Genomic DNA, 20192 nt, shown 5'->3' on the forward strand with positions numbered 1-20192 from the left:
TACATAAAACGCCCTGGGTTCCATTGACTACAACAAAGAGATTAAAACCTAGAACACAAATGTTGTACTCGTTCAACACCGAATTAATACTTATAAGAACAGTAATCGTCTTTGCCGCCCACTTTGTTGAATCGTAAGAATACCGTCGAGGAATACTGTAACATTTTTTTCGTCTATCATTGAATGGGTACCAGCACGGCCTACTAGATATATCTCTAGTAGGCCGTAGTGGTACCAGCAAAAGAAGATTTTTAAAAAGTGACGCATTGTTTATTCTCTCGGCGATATATGTTTGTGGTGTTTTTGTGTAGTTTGCTGTGGCGTTCTTCTGTATTAATTCTAGTTTTTCTTTCGTTGTTAAGTTTGTCTTTTTATGTTAAGTTGATACCTCTCGCGCCTATTTCACCTTTAAGCGTAATTGTGGCGCGAGTGCGCCTTTTTCTCATGTTTCGCTTACATCCGCCCTAGTAATACATAATATCGGCAGTTCTCGTTGTGCAGTTGATAACGTGGTTTGTGCGTATCGTGGTTAAACCGTTGGTGTACTTCGTTTTGATTATTGTGTCGAGTAAGAACGAGTCCTGTATGTTCTTATTTTTTATGGTACCAACTTTTATATGTGAATAAACTATTAATTAAGAAAGAGTACAGCAGTCTGGTCAGCAGCGGTTAATTAGAGCAGCGTCCCGGCCACACACTTTACGTAACATATGTGCTGCGAGTCGCGTATGTAGCACGCTTTATAATGTACGTCAAACTTACGAACTTTGTGTGTATATGCTTATATAGTAGGGTGGGGCACGGCCTACTAGAGATATCTCTAGTAGGCCGTGGGTGGGGTAAGCCGGGTCTCGGGGTTAGACGGGATTTTTTAAGTCTATATAGCAATACGAGTTTAAACGTTAACAAGTACGTGCTGTTTCACAATAGTAACAGTAGATTGATGTTAACCAATACACTTTAATTCGTAATGCTTTAGAATTTTAATTTCAACTATGCATCGTACTATATGCGCGTACGGCTGATGAACTTTATTATATAAAACATATCCAGTTCACTTACAGTTTTTTTCCAAACATTACATTGTGTTACTCCAATTTTTATAGCTATTACAGTCCATAGCAGGATGGGGTAACATGGGACACGGGGCAGGATAGGACAATTTTAAATTTAATTTTACGGGCCCCAGTTGATGATGAACTAAAAATGCTTACGAGCATATTTGACATTATTCTTACAACTTTAAAATAAGCTAAAATATTTCAAAAAGTTTGTTTTTGTGGAGTTTAGGTTCGGTAAAAGAATGAGTAAAGTAATATAGGTAGGGGCCAATATGGCTCAAAATAGTATTGGAATTAGCACAATAATTACGTTATAAAATTGAACATACAGTTTATGTGGTAAAGAATGGCCTGCGAAACTACAAAGTGGGACAGGATGGTCCAATTTTTTTGTTATTAATGGTATCTTGCAACTTGTAGCTAACCTGGCAAAATGAAAAATCGGTATTGTTCGAACAATAATGAATATTGTTAACTTCAATTGATAAATATTGTATTCCACGAATGTATTTAAACAGAAAGCACCTGTAACTGAATTGAAAGGTCGTATACGTCGTAACTTTTATTTGAATTACCAACGGGGCGACAATAAAAGTTGCTTTCATCTTTTTCACGAGAACTGTTGCAAAAAAGTCGTAAATTTATCATTTTAAATCGCTTCGGGGTTAACAAAAACGGCACAGGAATATTTAATAAATTAAACTATAAAGTGGTTTAGCAATTTTTTGCATTCCCCCCAAAAATGTGAACGGAGCTGTTGACAGCCTTTTTGAAAGCGATTTAACCCCGAGGCAAATTAAAATGATAAGTTTACGACTCCGACTTGTTTTACGACAGTTAAAAATATGAAAGCAACTTTTATTGTCCCCCCGTTGGTAATTCAAATAAAAGTTACGACGTACGACCTTACAAGAGTAAACAAGTCCACAGGCCCACATAACCTTTAACAGAAATATGTGGCAGAACCCCAAACTTGTAGACTAGTAGAGTCATGCTCTCCAGCCGTGCGTGGAATATACGTTTCGAAAATACTACAGGCAAAGTAATGGGCTTAAGGCTCATCGCTGCTACCATATTGTAGGCGTATGTGACCTTGGGCAAGATACTTAATGGCAATTGCTCCAACAAAGTGGTCACTAATGGGTTGTCTAAATTATCCGCCAGACATAAGAAAAAAATCACCCAAAAAACAATCACCCACAAAGTAATATACGTGATAACTCGTAAGCGGACACGAGATGTATGAAACAGAACAACCGTGTTATAACGACTGTCGCTGCCTCGTCATCCGAGAGGAGTTGCTTTTGGTACTTGTTTACTGTTGAAAAGTTTATAACGCCTCAATACAAATTGATGTTCAAATAACCGAGTCATACTCAACAAGACAACGTCAGTACCAGAAGGCAGAAGCAAGAAATTTCTCCCAAATACAGCGCACATTCCGAGAGTAGGATACAGCGCGTAGGACAGCCGCGACTCGCAACAAGGTGTTTAACTGGCCCACCCCGCCTAAATAACCGAACTGAACTGACTAAGGGACGTTGAGACGCGGGCGCCCCTACATGTCTATGTTACATCGGAGCACATCAACAATGAATTTTCTCTGCATTTTCGAAACAGCTGAATTTGTTTTACTCCAGCGGGTTTTTTTCACGCAATTTTTTTAGAAGCCATATCGTTTTGGAAAACTTTGATGGTACCTTTAGGGTATTTTTTAAATCTTGGTATGATTTTTAAATGGTTACTTTAAAATCTTTGTAATCAATTTTTGAAATCAAAATATGTATTCAATAAGTTAAGCAATATGCATGTCAATTAAATACCATTAATCCATATAGATACTGAATACTACAAAGACATAATATGCAAATATCTTACTTATTACTAGATCTCTCTGCCATTACCCACTTGGTATGAGCCAAAATCATGCAAGACCTTTGCCAACGATCGTAATTTTCTTGGTCGAGGGGGATTTGGAGAAGTTTTGTTGTGCTTTAACCAAAATATTGGACCATGTGTAGTCAAATGCTTGCCAACCACATTACCTAATATGACAAAGGAAGATGCATGTCAAAGGTAGGACTTGCTACAATGTGTTACTGAAAATATGTTGACAAACTTCGTAATAGTCAATATAGACACATACCGATCTTAAAAATATATTGATAAACTTTATAGTAGTTAATTAAAGTAACTAGACAACCTACTGCATACAGGTTTACTGAGGAGGCAGGAATAATACTGTTGGCAAACCATGAGAATATAGTCAATGTATATGGTATAACTCAGTGGAGAGGTTATTTCGGCTTGATCATGAAGTATATGGAGATGGGCAATTTGACTAACATGCTCAAGCTTGCTTTCAGTAAACGCTACCAAATTCCTTTTGATGTGATTCTAAGGATCAACTTGCATGTGGCAGCTGGTTTGACATTCTTGCACAACATTCGAAATGAGGAAGAAGTGGTTCACGGGGATTTGAAACCTCTTAACGTCTTAATCGATGAAAACCTTACTGCAAAACTTGGTGATTTCGGTGGATCCTGTTTAAAAACCTTTACACGGTCTGCTTATCCACAAGCTTCAAGAGATTCCGGAAGACGTGAAAACACATCGCTTTACACAGCACCAGAGAGACTGCAAGACATCAACATGTCGCCAACCAAGGCTTCTGATGTATACAGCTTCTCCATGATCATTTATGAAACCTTAACTGATCACTATCCCTATGAAAATTCCCCAAATGACCTAACACTTATTGAGCATAATATTATTCGTGATGTTAAGCCAACATTAGAACGACTTGAACCAAAAAAGTCATCAGCTACCGAAGAAATGCTGGTGATCGTGAACCTTCTGGAAAGCACTATGAAAGATTGCTGGCAGCTAGCTCCAAATGCGAGGCCAGATATTGGCACAGTACGGAAAAAAATACTACTACATTACCACACCCTTAACAAAGAGGCATTTCAACAGCATGTTGCAGATACAATTGCCCAACTGAAACATTCTGGGCCTCCTTTACCAATAAATGAGCAAACTGTAACACTTGAAAGTTTAAATCAACACATTTACCCTTCATTTTCTGAAGATGTTACACCCAGGCCTACATCACAAGAAACAGAAGCATCTATGTGGGAGGGTCAGTACTCAGTAGACTAACTTTTTAGTGTATGTTTTAGGAATATTTTAGCAATTGTGTACAAGTTAAATCCTTAACCACTAGTCCATCACCCATTTTCACTTTTTTATGGCAGGCGTTTAGCAAATTAACACCTTCATTTAATAGGCTTATTATTTTATTATAAGTTTGTACTAACAACTAACTCTGAGCCGCCAACCATTGGATGCAGGGTGCTACTGCAATCTATGCAATTGTAAATTGTGTACCATACACCTTAATTTTAAAAGGATATTTCATCAATATTTAAAAACTTTTACTACAAATTGACATTGGTCTTGGTATTTTGAAAAATGTCCTTACATGGTTCTGATCTTGTTAAAATGCTAAATGTTCTTGTATGCGGTAAAAATGGTTAAGATCATGAAAGTCAAACAATAAATTTGGCGGCTCTGCTAAAACTCTTATATAATTAACGTATTATGATTTTTGTTGTGAAAGCTAACGAATGATATACTTTCAGAAGCACAACAGGCTTTGCACAGTAGAGACAGAAATGAATTGATTAGAATACTAAGTCAGATTCAGGATGAAACTGCTGAGGTCGCTTTAATTGAACAAGTAAAAAGAAACTTGCAACAAACTGGTCACTTGGAGGATGGTGAGTTGGATGCTCTGATTTGTAGTTTGGAACAAGGTGGTTACTATGATGCTGCAACAAATGCTGATGGATTGAGTACAGCAAAAGGTCTCAATGAATTGTACACACTTCTACTACAAAAAAATTTTGACAGAACCAAGCTTGCTGGTCTAACTAAGTGTACCTTCACCATATGCTCTTCTATATTGGACCCAAAGAAAAAGGGGGAGCAGCTTTTAAAGACCGCAGAGTTAATGAAACAAGCCATCACAGAGTGTCACAGTAAATCGAATGCATGTGTGTTCTTTCCAATTGCAGAGTCTATCTATGAAAATCTGAAATCCAGTGGCTCATATTCCAACATCGAATGTTTGGAAAAGGCCAATTGCTTTAATGTCTTAGCAACATGTTTCGAGAAGCTTGGGAAAGCTGAGCTAAAATCAGAGAGCCAAAGAATGCTTCGTAAACTATTTCCTCAGTAAACACTTTTCTGGTTTTAATTTCAATTTTATTCTATTACTTTTAAAGTACCGAGTTGGATTGATTCAGAAGTATAAACAATTTTGTTTTAACAATATAACAACTGTTAGCATAAAATTATTTCATTGAATGTATTCAGTACATTAGCCTTTAATTTTAATCAAAAATTGTGTTCCTTTAACTTTTTGTTCATAAATTTGAATGTGTATTTGTTATGCTTTTTATATAATTTTACGTGATTTGGTTTGTTGGTTGCTGATTTCCATTGCAATATCAATCTGACACTTAATTCAAAACTACTGATTGAGATTATCTCGAAATTATAAAACATTTTTTTAAAACAATGGAACACTTATCAGGTTTTGTTGTTTCATTAAATGTATCTAAATCGTTATAATCTAATGTAAACTTGTTTTGCATATTCTTTCAATCACACATTTGCTTGTATATTTTGTATATGCTTTGTGCATATCTCTTGTGTGATAGTTTAAAACTGTGTGATAAAGTATTAATGTCTGAATTTGATATTTATCATGTTAGCTAATATTCTTCATGTATATTTTGATTTTTAAATTATCTGTCAGTAGTATTTCAATAAATAAATAAAGAAATAATAGCAAAGTCAATTTCGCATGCCTACACTACACTTACACAGATTAAGCAAAGTAGAAAGTAGTAAACATTACAAGACGTTTCAGGTAATGGTAAAATAGAAAGCGTTACCGATAGCTCTGGTGAATTGACTGTTTGTTTTCAAGATTCGGTGTCATTCCCTCTTTTTCGTGACTGAAATTTTAGTACAACTCGAAAATAAGCAATGAAAGTTTGCGAAAATACCACTTTAAAAAGTTTTATTTTTGCGCAACAAAAAAAACACGTGTTGTACATGCGCGGAATAAATATTTTCTTCCACCGCCTTTTTCTCACGTTCAGTCGCATTGTGTGTGCTGTGTACGTGTGTAGCGTACGCCGTACCGCTGTACGTACAGGTCATATTAGTACCAGTAGATAAAGTCAGTGAAGCCACGTTCCAGTTCCCAAAGATATTCGAGATTGCAGTACATGTGTAATAAACTAACATTAATGGTTAATGCTATTTTACTGCGTAAAAACTATGTTTTTGCAAGTCTTATTTATTGATCATAAATGTGACAGTGTTAAGGCATTTGACAGTTTCTTTCTATTTTCATTTAATTAACACAATGGCCAGAGTACTTGTCGGCGTGAAACGTGTCATCGATTATGCAGTGAAGGTAAGTTTATTAATACTCAAAAATTATGTAAGCTTATTATTAATATTATTTGTGTAAGCTATATTAATTTACCAGTCATTAGGCCTATATTAGATTATAATCTAGACATAACCTTTAATTTACACAAACTTAGGTACTTCTGTTTTTTTTTCAGATTAGAGTGAAACCAGATAAATCTGGGGTTGTTACTGAAGGGGTGAAGCATTCCATGAATCCATTTGATGAAATTGCTGTTGAAGAAGCTATAAGGTTGTTAAAATTACTGAATTTAGTTATGTGACTACATCTGGTAAAATGTGTTTGAATTTATTATTAAGAGACATGTCTGCGTCACTGTATGAATGTAGGCTGTAGCTGTAAATGTACATAACCAGTAATCAATGTAAAACTCAAAATATACTTTATGCATTACTTGCAGATTAAAGGAAAAGAAGTTTGCAACTGAAGTTATTGCTGTCACTTGTGGTCCAACGCAAAGTCAAGTAAATTTATTTAAAAATCCTTTATTTAAGCTACTCTGCAAAGCTTGTGGCAGTGCAGGTTACAATTGCATCTAAGATGCCTTTTGTTCGTGTATTTAAAAATTCTGTGGTAATTGCTATTAACTAAATTTCACACAGTAGTATTTATTTGTCAATTTTCAAATATTTTATAGATAATACTTAATAACCTAAAAGCTTTCCTCTTGATTTACCACTATAGGAGACTTTGCGTACTGCCTTAGCAATGGGTGCTGACCGTGGAATCCATGTGGAAATTCCAGCGGATGATTATGTTAAGACAGGACCATTGCAGGTCAGTATAAATTGCAACACTGTAAAAAATTATTCAATAAGATCATTTTTCCAATTGTCAATATTTAATGCTAGAGCTCTGTTTGTCCGTATTATTTTAAAGTCTTGTAATTATTCAATTTTTGACAGATTTCCAAGATATTTGCAAAACTTGCTGAGCAAGAGAAAGCCAATCTTATTATCCTTGGAAAGCAAGCAATCGACGGTGATAACAATCAGACTGCTCAAATGACTGCAGCTGTTCTGGATTGGGCCCAAGTAAGTGTAATAACATGTAAACATGATTAACAAGTAACACAATATGTATGTTAAGAAGTCTTTTTCTAAATAGTGTTTAACTGTTTACTAGGCATAAATATTTATTTACTAACCATGCACCAGCAAGGCTTAACATGTTGACACCACAACATGTAAATGAGACGTTTAATATTATTATTGCCAACGAAAACTCTCCCGCCCTGCATGGGCCCTCAGGCCCCCACTTGGCGACGCTCATGGATAGAGTGCTTGCTTCAGATAGAGGATATGAGGATCAATGCGTGTTATTGGGCTTACCCCCCAAAAAATCAAATTATAAGCCAGCTCAAGGTGTATGAAACACCCATGTTATATCGACTGTTGTTGCCATGCCACCAGAGGATAAAAAAGTTTTCACTTTCAACTACTTTTCAACTACTCATTCACTTTCAACTACAAACAGAGTGAAAAAAAGCAGTCTTATTAAATGTGATTTCACAGGGCACTTTCGCATCCGAGTTAAAGCTGGAGGGTGAAAAACTAACAGTGGTTCGTGAAGTAGATGGAGGTTTGGAAACTATTGATCTGAAGATGCCTGCGGTTGTGTCAGCTGACCTAAGACTGAATGAACCACGATATGCAACTTTACCCAACATTATGGTAGGTGTTACATATTAGGTTTCTTGTTTTGCTAGTTAACAGTAAGCACTGAAGTAATGATATGTAAAATTGTTTTTATTGTGGGAATGTTATGGCACTTGTCATGCAAGTATAAAAATAGTATAGTATCGCAAATATGTAAGTGCAATTTAAAAATATGCAATTTAAAAATAAAAGTAAACATTCAAAATGAAACTTTAAAAGACAAAGGATTAGAGTTAACAGAAAAAATGACAGTTTTTATGACATTCTGTATGGATAAAACAGTAAAAAACTTATTGGATAAAAACAAAAAGCATCATTGATACACCCAATTTGTTGGAACTTGCAAGAATCTAAACGCTAATGTATTCGTATTTGTACAACTACAACTAAATATTTCATTTTTACTATTTCTTTATATATGCAGAAAGCAAAGAAAAAGAAGGTTGCAAAACTGACAGCAAAAGACCTTGGAGTTGACTTGGCATCATCTATCGAAATTCTGGAGGTAGCAGATCCACCTCAAAGACAAGCAGGAATCAAAGTTGAAAACACAGAAGAACTTGTTGGAAAACTGAAAGAGGCTGGCCTAGTTTAATTTCATTATCTCTTTTTCCCCCCCGTTTACCTTAGGTATACAAATATATTTTGAGTGTTATGCAATTTGCTGGTAATTTGTTCCTTTATAATTGAATTAAAATTCAATGTGAAAAGGGTATTGCTTGCTTTGTTTGGCTAAGTCATAGGTCCAATAACGAAAGCTAGAATCTAATACAGAAAGTTCAGTCATGTCCTCTTCTGTGAGGGTGAATTCAAAAATTTCAAGGTTTGATTTCATATGTTGTTCTGTTGCTGCTTTGGCCAAGACTATATGACCCTTTTCCAAATGCCATCTTACCAATACTTGTGCGGGAAGTTTGCCATGTTTCTCAGCAACTGTCTTTACTGTTGGGTTTTCTAATAAATTAGGAGCAGGACCAGTTTTGTCCCTTGGCTGCCCTCCTAGAACGGTGTAAGCAGTCAAAGGTATGCCATACTGATTACAAAGATTCCTCAACTTATTTTGCTGCAACAGAACGTGGCTTTCAACTTGGTTGGTTACTGGTTTTATTCTGCAGCTTGTCATAAGCGATTTAACTTGCTCACTGTTGTAATTGGAAATCCCAATTGATTTTGCAAAACCCAAGTCTACACACTTTTCCATTTCCTTCCATGTTACACTTGGATCAATATCATTGAACACGGCTTCTCCATTATGGTCCAGTTTTCCTTCAATTGTCACCATCTCCTTCACCGGTGCACGTGATACTGGGGTATGCACCAAGTACAAATCAACAAAATCCAAATTTAGATTTTTTAGACTTTGCTTCACAGCGGGCAGTACTAAACTTGGCTTATTGCAGGTGGTGGGTAACTTAGTCACAATAAACAGATCTTTTCTTCTCACTATGCCTTCCCTTATTGATTCTGCAATACTTTTTCCTAAATCTGCTTCACTTCCATAAAGCATGGCTGTATCAATGTGCCTGTACCCAAGTTTTATTGCTTGCTTCATGGCTTTTTTTTCTAATCTCCATGTACCAAGTCCCAGCAGTGGACATGTAATTCCATTGTTAAGCACAACTGACTTGACCAGGTTTGCCATTTTATAAGAAATTCAGCAGACAGTGCAATGCAGTAAAGAAATGACCTTGCAATAAGCTAAGCATCCACCATGATAAGAATATGTACAATAAAAATGAAAATTGTTGATATTCTATATGAGTGAGGCACACCAGGAAACCTGGTAATCAGGTCTGAGTTGGCTGATCAACTTTTGAATAAAAAGAAACCCAGAAAAATTCTATACAGTCTAAAAATGTAATCAGAAAAAAATTAGCGCTTTAGGTATAGAATTCACCTCATCAAATTTATTTTAATATTGACATCGACTAATGGAATCTGAGAATCTTGTTTTTTAAAGTAGGCATAATATGTTTAAAACATTCACTGCAGCAAAACTCAACAATTGCACTGGTGTGTGTTTTTCAAGTAAAGATGATTAATCTAAATGTTCGCTTATTGTTTTATGCCATCGGTTATATGCATTTGACAACTAGATAAATAATTAATTTTGAGTTACATGTTAATGTGATGATATTTTGATACAGTTAGGAATTAAGTGCCACGCTAGATGCTACACCTCATACTCTCAAAGTAATAACCTTATTACCCAAAACCAACCAGGAAAAAGTTTGGGACTAAAATTCTATATGAAATGGATATTGTTTGCTAGGCTTATTTGCATTAAAAGGGCAAAAACGAAAACCAGAATCTAATTTTGACAACTCATCCATATCTTCTTCTGTCAGTGAAAATTCAAAAATATTTATGTTTGACCTTAAATGCTCAGGATTGCTTGATTTTACCAGCAATATGTGACCCTTCTCAATGTGCCACCTTAACAGAATTTGAGAAACGGAGCGATCATGCTTTTTAGCAATCTTCATTACAGTAGGATTATTAAACATATCTGGATGCTCGGATAGTTTGACTTGACCGCCTAAGCTGCGAAATACAGTGAGTTTTATGTCGTTCTGCTGACACATTTTTCTCAGTTTATTTTGCTGCAACATAATATGGCTCTCCACTTGGTTGGTGATTGGTTTTATGCGGCAAGTATTCAGTACAGATTGAACTTGCTCACTGTTAAAGTTGGATACGCCAATTGATTTTGCCAAACCTAAATCGACACATTTTTCCATTTCCTTCCATGTCACACTTGGATCAATATCATCAAAAACAGGATCCCCATTTTCATCAACTTTCGAATCCAATGATACCACCTCTCCGATTGGGCTTATGCACACAGGGCTATGTACTAGGTATAAATCAACATAGTCCAAATTCAGTTTCTTGAGACTTTCTTTCATGGCAGGCAACACCAAGCTTGGCCTATTACAAGTATTGGCCAATTTTGTCACAACAAACATCTCTTCTCTTGGTATTTCATATTCACTCATAGCATCGGCAATACCTTTTCCAACCTCCTCCTCATTCGTGTAGTAATATGCTGTGTCTATGTGCCGATATCCCATTGCTATGGCTTCCTTTACACAGCTGTAAGCTTCCTTGCCATTTGCCCTCCATGTCCCAAGTCCAAACATAGGACACTTCACCCCATTATTAAACACAACTGTTCTTATTAAGTTCGACATTATACCAACTTAAAACTGCAATTTTCACCTGAATGTTACACTTCTTTTCTGAAATGCGAAGATACACAATTAATGTACAAAGAAGAAGTTTTCAGCATAAATTTTATTTAACCACGAAATATTTAAGTTAAAAGTTAAGTAAATTCACATTTCATATAGTTAACTGTAAAATGTAAAGCAAATATTTGAATAAACTGCAAATGTATTTCACAATGGAACTTCAGAGTCTAATAAATGGTACATCCAATGCCCTACTACAGATTGTTCAAGGTCTTGTACTTTTTGTATCATGAGTAAGAGCAATAAAATCTATGTATAAGCAATGTTTTAACAATAATTTAGCTCTTATCCATACTAGTGAAACAACAAAGCAAAAGGTAGAAAAACTGGCCTGCATTTTTTACATGCAAACAATACAAACGCAGCAATATTAAAACAAGATTTAGTTGTTAGAAAGCATGGTTAGATGAACTTAGATAACAGTTCTTGCTGTGTATCTGGCCACAATTTTTATGCTTCACTTTTGGAATGGCCAAATTAAAACCAAGAAAGAAATGAACATATTTAAAGAGAAAAAAGATGAGTTATATACAAGTACATTTTTTTACCCTCTGTAGACAGTTGTATGCACAGTTTTTAGTGCTTTAGTTTTTGGTGTGTATAAAGCTGCCGCAACATTTGGTGGTTTCGTCCTGCCAGATCAAACACGTCATTGTCGTCTCTTGTAACCAAATGCATGTCTGCTTTGTGGTGAATCAGGGTGTTAACCTCAGACCTCATTCCTTTTGAAACAGCCATGTGTAGAGCAGAGCAATCATCGAAGCTGAGAGCATTCACTTGTATTCCTCGTTTCAGAAGAATCTTCATAGCATCCTTGCTTCGACACTCGATGGCGTGGTGGAGCGCTGTTCTTCCGGACTTTGAGTCTTCAATGTTGATGTTGCATCCTGGAATTTTCACTAGTTTTCTAATGACACTTTCTCTGTTGTTCCTTGCTGCCAGGTGTATTGCAGCTAATCCAGAATAGTTAAGAACGTCAACATTCTCTGGAATGCTATTGGTTTGTAATCCAGGGTCTTCCAGTGGGTCCAGAGGAGTTGTCAACATTTCTACTTGTAGTGGGAAACCCATTTCTGAAGCAATGTGTAGTGGAGTGTTTCCCTTTTTGTCAACACAACTGACATTTGCACCATAAGCAACAAGGCATCTTGTGATTTCTGGTTGGTCTGTTAGCACTGCCAAGTGCAGTGCCGTCTGCATGTTGCTGTTTTCCACATTAAGAAGAGCAGGTCTGGTACAGGATTGAATGACATCAAAAGCAAGATCTATTTTCTCATGAATAATCGCCATTTGTAGGAATGTATCTCCATCTTCATCAGGTAAAAAGCAATGCAAGCTGTCACTCATTTCATCCAGGACATCTTTAGGTTTTTGCTCCGGGTTTCGTAAGGTCATGATAAACTTTTCTCGTTCTTCGTCTGTCATACTCGCACTTCCAAATCCTGAATCCACATACTCCTCTGTTGCGTACATCTCCTTGGCCATTGGTCTTATGTTATCCACTAATTCTTTATCATTGCTTGGTTTTGATGTCGGTAGATGTGTTGTAGTGGTTGGTAAAGTGTAGGAAACATGTCCGCTGTCAAATCTTTCTTCTTCTCTTGAGGTAATTGAGTCGAAACCAGAGTCAATACGATCGCCAAAATCAACATTTTGTTTTTCCAACTTGTAGCTTGGTGCTTTATTAGACATTTTGACGAAATGAACTATGACTGGTTTAAAAGCATAACAAATCAACTAAAATGGTAATCTACAACTCTTAACTCAACGCTTTGAAAAACAACGAAATTACCCAAACCAACAGACAAAGGCAAGAGCTGAATAAGCTTTTTTTCTTACGGCGGAGTTTTGGAAAGTACCGAAATTTGCAGTGTTGCCAAGACTAATTTTTCATACAAACGTAAAGATATATCTTTTACTAATATTCACAAAAAAACCTTTAGAAGTAAAACACAGCTTGGTACTTTGGTATTAATTACTGTACAGCGCTTATCTTTATACGCTATTGGCTAAATATTCAAAATCGCAATGGTTTGTGAAATATGTTATCGTGTAACACTGTCAGCTAGACATCCGGGACTTTACGTCGTTTCACCACCAGTACATACAAACCAATTGAAACGTAGTCTGTGGTGGTTTATATTTGTTCCGTGCCGAGGTCAGCTCCGATAATTTGACTTGAATCACGATTCTCTTAGTCACACCATCCAAACAAAGCGTGAATAGCGCTACAAATATCTTTTTGCCTACTAGGTTTTGTACATACTCATTACACTGGCACAACGCAATCGAAACAAGTGAATGCATTCACTTCCACATATTTGCAACACTGCAAAAGGTCATTCTTTCTTGTTCAAACAAAAAGTAATGGGGTTTTAATATTATATTGGCCGGTTGGAATGCGTTTTTATTGCTTGGCAAATACACCAACAATAATGCTATGCGGCGTCACAAACAGAAAGTTTCATGTAAACGAGATTAGAAAACCCCTTAAGTTAAACAGAATTATTCTGTGCGATTCCTAAAAATATTATGAGGAGACTTGCAATCTTTCTGTACACAACACTCAATTCTTCATATTGGGGATTCCCCATTTCACAATAAGGTTTTATCCAGAGCAAGAACACAGTAGTATGAACGGGAGTAATACAGTAATAATAATCACATTTTGGTAGTAATTTTCCATATATAGTTTGTTCATACGGGAAAGTACAGATGTGAGGCAAGAAATTGAAATAGGTATATGTGATAGGTTTTTGGTTTTGGTTTCACATGTTTAAAATCCGAACCATTGATGTGTTTATAAATATTTTTCTTCCACACACACTTTTCAATTAAAAAAATACATTTTAGACTTTTAAGTAAAGGTATCGCGTATTGGTTGTACTAAAGCGAAATAGACTTGTTTTAAATGGATTTCTTTATCGAATACACAAGTAAAACCACTGGCAGGGACAAACTGTACAGAGTCACTCAATATGCTTGTAAAGTTATCGGCTGGAGCCTTCAAAATTCCAGTGGTTACAAGGATGTTGTAGCTAAACTCGCAAAGGTGGAATCTCATTCCAGTACAACGAGAAAGTTTTTTCGTCTTGGTCGCTCTTTAGAGAGTTTACGCAATGCACAGAAGACTGTACATCTTGCTGATCCTGTACTTAGGACTACACTGACAATTGCCCATTTAAATAGAGCTCTGTTTCTTGCAATTGATCACTACTTATGGCTGGGAAGGGTAGGAGTGGTGAAAGTGGATAAGAAATGGGATTTGTCCGCCTCTCGTTATTACCTTGCTTCCATTATCATCACCCTTGTACGAGATCTTTATGCAATTTATGTTGGTATGGAACGATCAAAGCGTGAAGGGAAAAGGTCTTCTTTTCTTGCAAGATTGTGTTATGCTGACCCAGCTGCTACTGTCGACCTTTTGCGCAATATATGTGATTATCCCATTCCTGCTTCCAAACTTGGATTTTTTCCCAAACATAATGGACTGGTTGGAGTTTTGGGTCTGGTATCATCTATTTTGGGTGCTTATCAGTTCGCTAATCCTAAATACAAACCCAAGCCCTGAATTCCCCACAATGTTAGCAGTTTCTCTACCATTAATTGACATAATTATAAATATATATATATATTTGGAATCATTATATTTTCACTTGCAAGCTATGCAACTTAATTATTGCTTAAGTGCTATTTCCACTAACTTATTACGATAGCAACACTAGCAAAATACATGCAATAATTAATGTTTCTATGTTTTAGTAAATTCTATGTATACGAGATTGTATTAACTATTTACGAATGATTATAATTATTATAGTGAAGTTGTTGTATTGTGTTTAAAATAGAACAATTTATATTAAATGGCGAAAATTTTGTCTAAAATTATACTTTGAATAATAACAAGATGTCTATTCAATGGTGACTACACATTATGTTAATTATTCACATTTCACATTTCTTTGTTGTAATTTGCTTTACAATAAACACTAATGCACATTTGTAGGTAATACTTAATATTGCATGATTTATTATATCAATTTTAATTTTAGATAACATGTAAGTTAGTTCAGTGTAATTGTATCACTCTTGTTTATAAATGGCCATGGAGTTACCAACAGAGATAGACATTGAAACAGATGAAGTTCTGTTTGAAAGTAACCATGCTGAGTTCTTGCTACAAGAATTAAACAAGTTAGTCAATTGATTAAACTTCAATTGTAATTGCTTCCCTAATTGTAAATTGTGTTGTGTAAGCTATCAGTAATGTCTGTACTTATGGTACATTCTTTAATGCCAGATTGCCAGGGTAAATATAGAAAAAAATTTCGTTCTCTTCAAATAGAATTTCATTTTTTGAGGATTGTTATTACTATATAAACATTTATTTTAAATAATTTGTTTTCAATCTTTAATTATTGTTGTCCAATAGTTAAGTGACAATGCTCCTAATATATTAAAACCTTATATGCTGTATTGTATTCAGGGACAGAGTTGGTGGCCAGGAACTCTGTGATGTTCGATTCTGTGTCGGTAAAATGGAGATTCCTGCTCATAAGTCAGTTTTGGGATCATTTTCAAACTACTACAAAAAGATGTTTGCTTTAGAAGTAAGCAGGCCTAAATAATGAACAAATTACATTACTCACACAGTGTCATAGCAACTTTAATAATAAGTCACACTTCTAAATGCTAAGGTTGTTTTTTCAGGTGCGTGAAAAGTATGAGACTGATATTGCAACTTTTGGAATCACTGGTGCGACCCTGCAAGCTATAATAGATTTTGTATACACAGGGCGCATTCAAATATCCAGAGAGAATGTGTATGATGTTTTTGTGGCATCAGATTATCTAAGCATAACACGTAGGTACTGGTAAAGTGGTAAACATAAGTAGTAAGACTCATAATGCTGGTGATATAAGTTAAAATATCATTGAAACTAAAAAGTTATACATATATTTATTTACTTTTTATTGGTAAAATGATACACACATAGTGTAAATTTTATTCTGGGATTAATTAGTTTTTTTATATCCTGTATAAATGCAAAGTTTTATTTTAGACACATCCGAAATATAATTAACACCAATATATTTATCAAAATCTAAACAAATGTTCTTAGTCATAAATATAAATATGTGGATTCTATTTTAAGTACACTGTCTAACTTTTTGTCTATGACTATGAAACCTCATGTGTTAATTATTTCATGTGGTGCACTGTTTTCGACTAAAAGGAATGAGGAAATAGCAAATTGTTCAGTGTCTGAACGACAAAGGCAACTGTTCACTATATTCAAAACAGTTACATGTGAATACAAACAAATAAATGAGTAAGAATCCAGGAACTAGCAAACAATTCAAGATCTCACACAAAAGCAACCATTCACTGGTAATCAAAGCAGTTAAACTTAAATACAAAATATTTCTCAGCTGTCCGAGATTTCTGCATTCGTTTCCTCAAAGATAGCATTCTTGTTTCAAACTGCGTCAGCATGAGACAGTTGGGACTTACACATAACTCTAACGAACTTGTGGAGGCCACTGAGCATTTTATGGCTGTCAATTTCAATGCAGTGACAAAGCAAGCTGAGTTTAAACAGCTCAATGTCAATGATGTGACTGCTATATTAAAACTGAGGGTATGATTTCATAATTTACTATAATTATTATAGTAATCACCCACAAAGTAACATACATGGTAATTGTTAGCAGGCATGAAGTGTATGAAACATAACACCGGTGTCGACTGTCGAACGACTGTTTTCAGGGCACACGAGGATAAATTAAGTTACATTCATTCCTTTATAACTGCTAATTCTTTATTGCGTGTTTTGACACAGGTGTCTTCCAATGAGGGCTTTATATTGACAGCAGTTTTGAACTGGGTAAAACATAACACTGAGGCAAGGCAACAATATTTTCAACAACTGTTTGACCTTGTTAACCTAAAAAAATTGTCCACTTCTTTTCTCAACACCCTAGTAGCAGAGGTAAGATTTTAAATAACTTTTAACATACTGCAAAAATTGACTGTATATGACATGACTCAATAGCTTAAACCATGAGTTTTTGTTAAGCTGTTTTTTACATTAAAGGATCCAGATTGCATTCTATATGTATTAGAAGTTTGTGTTCATTACTTTCTGTGTTTGAAATGAAGCTAATGCAATCGCTCAGATTCCACATTTTTTTCAGGATCTGGTAAAGACATCTCAGTCATGTTTAGTGAAGATAGTGCAGCAATACTCCGGGAGATCAATGCAACAAAGTATGTGAAGTTACAAATATGTTGTTTTTATCATTTTTTTATAATTGTGTTAAATGGGGTAACTCAGGAAATTATAACACATACATATATGTGTTATATACTCATATTGCGATACAAAGACAAATATTTTACTTTTGTTTTTACTTTTATAACAGAAACTCCTACTGAGTTCATTGTGTTTGGTAATAAAACCAAAACCAAAGGTGTTCAGACATATAATGTACAAACACAAGTTTGGAGCGACCTGCCGGTATGTATGAATTTATCCATCGATTAGCAATATAAACTAGTATTTTTTCATTAAGTGTAATATGGTTTATATTGTAAAATGTCAAATACATATATCATGTTGTTGTGTTATGCACCCCAGTGTTTTTGCCACATTAGAACTGACCTTTTAATTGCTTAGGAAACGAGAAAGGAGCGCATAGGAGCATGTGGCGCATTCTTTGACAAAAAAGTTTATGCCTTAGGCGCTGCGTGGTCCAACTCTGTTGAATGTCTCAGCTTGAAAAACCTAAATCTAGGTTGGCAAAGTTTGTCTCCTATGAACAAGAACCGACAATTTGCAGCCTCTGTGGTTACAGATGGTAAGGCCATCTTAAAGTTAATTATTAACTTGTAACTTGAGTCGACCTTTAAACATCACCATGATTGAGCATTTTTAAGCTTTGACCATCAAGGGTATTTGAACAAATGGAAAAATTAAAAAAAAGTTTTTTTTCTATCTATTTAATGTTACCGTTTTACCTCTAAAATGTATCAGCTTAGCACTGCTGAAATGGTTATACATACTTTGTGTGAAGTTAAAAACACTTTATTACGCATTGTCGTTACTAATCCCAAGCTAGTTAAGGTGTAAAAAAAGTTTCGGCCCAAGGCATCACATTACTAAATAAAAATTTTCCAGGCAACATTTGCGTTTCTGGTGGCCATAACAATGGTGGAAAACTAAAGTCTGTAGAGTTGTATTCCATTAAAAACGACACATGGGGTATGCTGCCAAACATGAACTTCCATCGTTCCGGTCATGCTATGCACTGTGTTGATGGTAAGTTAAAGTTGTCAAATAAAATATCAATATAAAAAAACATAAAAAATATTTTAAAAAAATTTACAACTAAATTTTTTCCTGGATGGTTAAGTAAAGTTTTTAAATAAAATATCAATAAAAAATATATAAAAAAAAATTTCAACTAAATTTTTTCCACTACAAGGATTACTATATAGTGTTGGTGGGGTTGGTCTCGTATCAACTGAACGATTTGATCCAAGAGAAAACAAATGGACCCTGGTTGCTGATATGCACAGTACAAGGGATGGAATGGCCAGTGCTGTCTGTCAAGATGGCATCTTCACACTAGGTAGAATGCATACAAATTCAAGAGTATTTTATTTTTTTGGTTGTTTTCAAAAAGATTTTTACATTGCATGTAATTGCTACTAAAAAAAAACAGAAAAGGAAAGGTGTTTCTTTGTGTTAAAAAAACATGAATGAATGTAACTTACTTATTCTCGTGTGGCCGGAAAATGACAGTTGTTATAGGTAACACAGGTGTTGATACACCTCATGCCAGCTTACGAGTTACCATATATGTTACTTTGTGGGTGATTAAAAACATTATATTTGTGATTTTACTTTCCTGGCTTATAGGTGGCTTGAGATTAAGAACGGTGGAACGTTTTGATCCCAGAAATAATAAGTGGCTTGAGCTGGCAAGTATGGTCCATCCTCGTGCATATGGTGCAGCTTGTAACTTGGATGGCAACATTTACATTGTAGGAGGGTAAGTTGGGGGTACATTGGAAATGCTATTATATGGATAGAATAACAAAAATGGTGTAAATAGAACAGTTATACTTCAAGAATAAACTAATATTTACTAATCTGAACCACTCACATTTATAGTTTGTATATGCCAATTGTAGAGCATACAGAACAGTTTTACTGTATTATGGTAAGAAACTAAACTGTACTTAACCCTTTATGTAGTATGGGGTCAGAGCAATCAGCATCTACAGTGGAGATGTACGATTCTGCTAAAGATGCATGGAAAGTATCATGCACCATGCCATCTGCTAAAGCTTGTTCTGTTGTGCTTGCTTTGGGTTAAACTAAATGCTTGAAAACTGTTATTCATCATTACATTCTAAAACTTGATGCTGAAAATCATTTTGGATATGTTAACTCATCGGCACATTTTCTACAGATTACTTAGTTTTGTTTATTAAGTTATTTTGTCACCACACTTTCTGTTTTCTTCATGCTCCCTTACAACAGACTGCCAATTCTATTCCCCTAATTTTCTTTTTTTTCCTTTGTAAATTATTCTGTCATGTTTTCTTTTAAATAAAAGTCTGATTCATACTATTTAAGTGGTTTTCCTGTTATTGCAAGTTCTGCCCAGTAGGCCCTACCATTGCTCAGTAATTAGG

The 20192-nt window shown here is 35.1% G+C and overlaps 5 protein-coding genes and 2 pseudogenes across 6 annotated transcripts; 4 read left to right on the forward strand and 3 right to left on the reverse strand.

The window, feature by feature from the left end:
* The first annotated feature begins 2846 nt into the window (after positions 1–2846).
* Positions 2847–5913, forward strand: LOC149736484 (receptor-interacting serine/threonine-protein kinase 1-like). The gene is made up of 3 exons (XM_089876728.1): positions 2847–3137; positions 3278–4203; positions 4706–5913. The coding sequence occupies exons 1-3, from the start codon at positions 3112–3114 to the stop codon at positions 5302–5304; spliced, it is 1551 nt and encodes a 516-aa protein (XP_089732854.1). The 5' UTR covers positions 2847–3111; the 3' UTR covers positions 5305–5913.
* Positions 5914–6347: 434 nt separating this feature from the next.
* On the forward strand, positions 6348–8944 carry LOC149736485 (electron transfer flavoprotein subunit beta-like). The gene is made up of 7 exons (XM_089876752.1): positions 6348–6555; positions 6710–6804; positions 6974–7037; positions 7258–7350; positions 7479–7607; positions 8088–8246; positions 8656–8944. Exons 1-7 carry the CDS (start codon positions 6505–6507, stop codon positions 8824–8826), a joined length of 762 nt encoding a protein of 253 aa, XP_089732878.1. The 5' UTR covers positions 6348–6504; the 3' UTR covers positions 8827–8944.
* LOC149736486 (1,5-anhydro-D-fructose reductase pseudogene) lies at positions 8875–9873 on the reverse strand (annotated as a pseudogene).
* A 56-nt stretch (positions 9874–9929) lies between these two features.
* On the reverse strand, positions 9930–11425 carry LOC149736487 (1,5-anhydro-D-fructose reductase pseudogene; annotated as a pseudogene). The gene has a single exon (XR_016384910.1). The product of XR_016384910.1 is annotated as a 1,5-anhydro-D-fructose reductase pseudogene (transcript).
* Positions 11426–11510: 85 nt separating this feature from the next.
* LOC149736488 (NF-kappa-B inhibitor alpha-like) lies at positions 11511–13317 on the reverse strand. The gene has a single exon (XM_089876740.1). The coding sequence runs from the start codon at positions 13175–13177 to the stop codon at positions 12062–12064; it is 1116 nt and encodes a 371-aa protein (XP_089732866.1). The 5' UTR covers positions 13178–13317; the 3' UTR covers positions 11511–12061.
* Positions 13318–13462: 145 nt separating this feature from the next.
* Positions 13463–15541, forward strand: LOC149736489 (peroxisomal membrane protein 11A-like). The gene has a single exon (XM_089876756.1). It carries the CDS (start codon positions 14397–14399, stop codon positions 15054–15056), a length of 660 nt encoding a protein of 219 aa, XP_089732882.1. The 5' UTR covers positions 13463–14396; the 3' UTR covers positions 15057–15541.
* LOC149736490 (kelch-like protein 12) lies at positions 15538–20127 on the forward strand. The gene is made up of 12 exons (XM_089876725.1): positions 15538–15679; positions 15972–16095; positions 16196–16349; positions 16919–17127; positions 17329–17478; positions 17684–17756; positions 17912–18006; positions 18166–18346; positions 18667–18807; positions 18974–19120; positions 19411–19543; positions 19750–20127. The coding sequence occupies exons 1-12, from the start codon at positions 15585–15587 to the stop codon at positions 19868–19870; spliced, it is 1623 nt and encodes a 540-aa protein (XP_089732851.1). The 5' UTR covers positions 15538–15584; the 3' UTR covers positions 19871–20127.
* Positions 20128–20192: the final 65 nt, after the last annotated feature.

Source organism: Ciona robusta, chromosome 4, assembly GCF_009617815.1.
Source record: "Ciona robusta chromosome 4, ASM961781v2".
Classification (NCBI taxonomy): Eukaryota; Metazoa; Chordata; class Ascidiacea; order Phlebobranchia; family Cionidae; genus Ciona; species Ciona robusta.